A 3,212-nucleotide genomic window follows, 5' to 3' on the forward strand; every position below is an offset into this window, starting at 1 on the left:
TGTTATACTCTTTATTTTGCTTGGATGGATCACATGTTTTCTTTTCTCTCAGCATATTTGCAATGATGCATGATTTCTTTAAATATTTGTTACACAAATTCTTGAAGGGTGTGGCCTTCTGATTGGCCAGTACTTAACAGCTTTATTTATTGGTCTGTCATTTGAAACAAATGTGAGATTTGTGGTAACATTATCGCTGAGCACACGCAAAGGCATTATAGTGTAGATCCTCTGTATAGAAATGAAGGCTGCAGTCACAGTGTTCTTAGTTTTGAGTCTCTTTAGACTGAATTTCAGTCTCAGAACACACTTTTTTGTGAGCAAAAAAATGACCTGGAAAGATGCACAAACGTACTGCAGAACGTACTATGATGACCTGTCCACTGTTAATAAAGAAGAGGCACAAATGTTCTCTAGGTATACAGATTCCACATTTGAATATAACTGGATTGGACTATACATAAGCCCTAACAACCCAGGAGAATGGATCTGGTCTGGAGGTGAAGTGGAAGCAATTGACAACTGGGATAATGGACAACCGAAGGGTATTACTTCAGAGTGTGGCGGGCTAAAACAATCCACTTCTAAACTGCACAATATTCCGTGCTCTGAGACGCTGACATTTTACTGTATGGAGATCGTTGGCCCAATTTTGGTCTATAAGAACAAGACGTGGGATGAAGCCCTGGACCACTGCAGACAGCACTACACTGACCTGGCGAGTCTAAGTTCTGAGACGATTATGGCAGAGGCGATAAATAACACCATAACATCCCAGACAGCTTATGTGTGGACTGGCCTGCGCTTTATGGCTGGTCATTGGTTTTGGGTCAGTGGTGATGATCTTCAATATAAAGCCTGGTCTGTGGAGGGGGAGCTCCAGTGTCCTGCCAGAGATCTGCGCTGTGGAGCTCTGGATAGAAAAGAGAAGGTTTGGAAACCCAGAGACTGTGAGGAAAGACATAATTTTCTCTGCTTTAAGAAGCCATAAATGCACTTAAAATATGTATTCTCTTCTGATACTGTATATGTAAACTTTCCCATGCAGCTTGTTATATACTGTATGAACTCAATCTTCCATTTCGTATCACTGATTTGAAAACAGATTTTCTAATAAATCTTTAGATTTTGCTTTACAAAATATATTTATGTACATGCATATACAGTTAACAGTTTTAAATCTTACAAATTAGCATATGGAGTCAACATATATATTAACATTTTTAACAATTGGTTAGCTCAAATGTTTTGGTTGATAAAACATAAATAGTTTAGTTTTACAATAGGCTTTGTATTTGATGTTTTATTTAGCATAAAATAGGCTTTGCATAGATAGGATAATTATTGTTTTATAATCATGAGCTTAATAGTGAAGGTACCTTTTGTTAGTCAGCCAGTATAACAATGGTTTAATTTGATTTCTACATCAGCAAATGTACTGGTTTTAATGTATGTGTAACATTTGTAAGAAACTATGATACTTGTCCTGGTTTTATGAGCACTTGAAATGGGTGTCAGATTTTATTTAAGATTATCTTTCAAACGTTTTGAAAATAACTATTTGAAAAGGTGTACTAACACAAGATCATTTCTGTATGTTCACCTGAACTCGAATATTTGTGTGAATAGCTTTGGTATTGTTTAGATGAAATGTTTTAATAAAGTTTTAAACAATAGGGTTTAAAAATAAATAAAGACTGCATATTACTCATCTCATTTGCTTTCTATTTATTTTGTGATTTAGAAGTCATTCCACTCTATATATTTAGCAAACTACACAAATGTACAGACAACTGTTCAGAATCATTAATATCTCTTTGCTCAATGACAAAAATTGATGTATTAAACTATATTGAAAATTGAGACATCAGAATAAGCACAGTATTAGTAGCAGATGCACACACAAAAAACATATAGACTTTGTTTGAAGGTAAACCATAAAATGAATCAAATATGGTATCACAGACAATCAGTCAGATATAATAAATATTATATAAACATCAATATTCTCTTAATTCATGTGTCACCAAAAAATGAAAATGCTGTCATCATTAACTTACCCTCATGTTGTTCCCAGACCTTTCTTTAGAAGAATATATTTTGAAGAATGTTTAAACTTTTTTTTGTCCACACATTGAAAGTCACTGGGGTCCAAAAACAACAATGGACCCCACTGACTTTCACTGTGTGGAATAAAAAAACAAAGACATTTTTCAAGATATCTTCTTCAGTCATACAGCTTTAAAATGAATTGAGGGTGATGATACGTGAACTGTCACATAGATACAGTATAGCTTTAATTTAAATTTACAGTGATTATATTATGGATTAAATTGTATTATAATCACAGTATCACTGTGAATGCTTAACTCAATTGCTTGCCAATTTTAAAGTGGGCCTGTGCCAAGATCTCTTAGTCATGTACAATTTGGAGTTTTTGCATAGATGGATGCTCTGTTTTTCTTTTGCAGCAAATTTGTTTGTTTTTTTAAGTACATGATTTCTTTAAATATTTGTTACACAAATGATTGGCCAGTGCCTTACTTTTTTGTTGTTGTTAATTTTTGACCTACATAAATGTTTTTGGACTGCATGAGGAAACGTCTGGGTTACTTAGGTGACTGAGTCTGACATCGTGTGACTGATGAATTGGGATCTTGTCTACGAGTCGAATCAAAACAAAACAAGACAATGGAGATTGTCTAAAGTGAGACTAGCATCGCGAACCACACCCTGTGAAGCAGGTATATAAGGAAGCGTGCAGCACTCACTCATTTAAGTTTTGCGCTGAGGAGCCGAGATGATGTCTCCGTTCCCTCCTTCAGGGAACGGGGGTTACATTAGTAATCCAGACGTTACCTATTAGTCAGTCGCGTTCAACGTTACGTCAGGTGACTGACGAATTGGGATCCCTACCAAAACGCCACAATTGCTGACACTTTCAGTGCCCTGCGTCAGTCGCCTAATCCCCCAAGCATGCTGGGACGGAGAAAGGACAGGAATTGAACACAGAGAGAGTCGATCACTGCTGCTCCTTCTTACCCATACAGCGAGACTATAGGATAACACTGGGAAAGCGTGCCTATTCTAAATAGAAAGGGACTCTACAGGGACCACTTCCCGTAGGGTAATCACAACACATGGGCAGCTAGTCTAGCACAGGGGCTGACCTTCTGGGTATACACACGAGTGCTAGACCTAGCGTCGGACAC

At 36.8% G+C, this 3,212-nt stretch overlaps 1 protein-coding gene across 1 annotated transcript; it reads left to right on the top strand.

The window, feature by feature from the left end:
• Positions 1–241: 241 nt before the first annotated feature.
• Positions 242–1,705, top strand: LOC306987922 (secretory phospholipase A2 receptor-like; the record flags this gene model as incomplete). The annotated part of the gene is made up of 1 exon (XM_079592567.1): positions 242–1,705. One exon carries the CDS (start codon positions 242–244, stop codon positions 989–991), a length of 750 nt encoding a protein of 249 aa, XP_079448693.1. The 3' UTR covers positions 992–1,705.
• Between the last annotated feature and the right edge of the window lie 1,507 nt (positions 1,706–3,212).

Source organism: Phoxinus phoxinus, assembly GCF_949152265.1.
Source record: "Phoxinus phoxinus genome assembly, chromosome: 2".
NCBI lineage: Eukaryota > Metazoa > Chordata > Actinopteri > Cypriniformes > Leuciscidae > Phoxinus > Phoxinus phoxinus.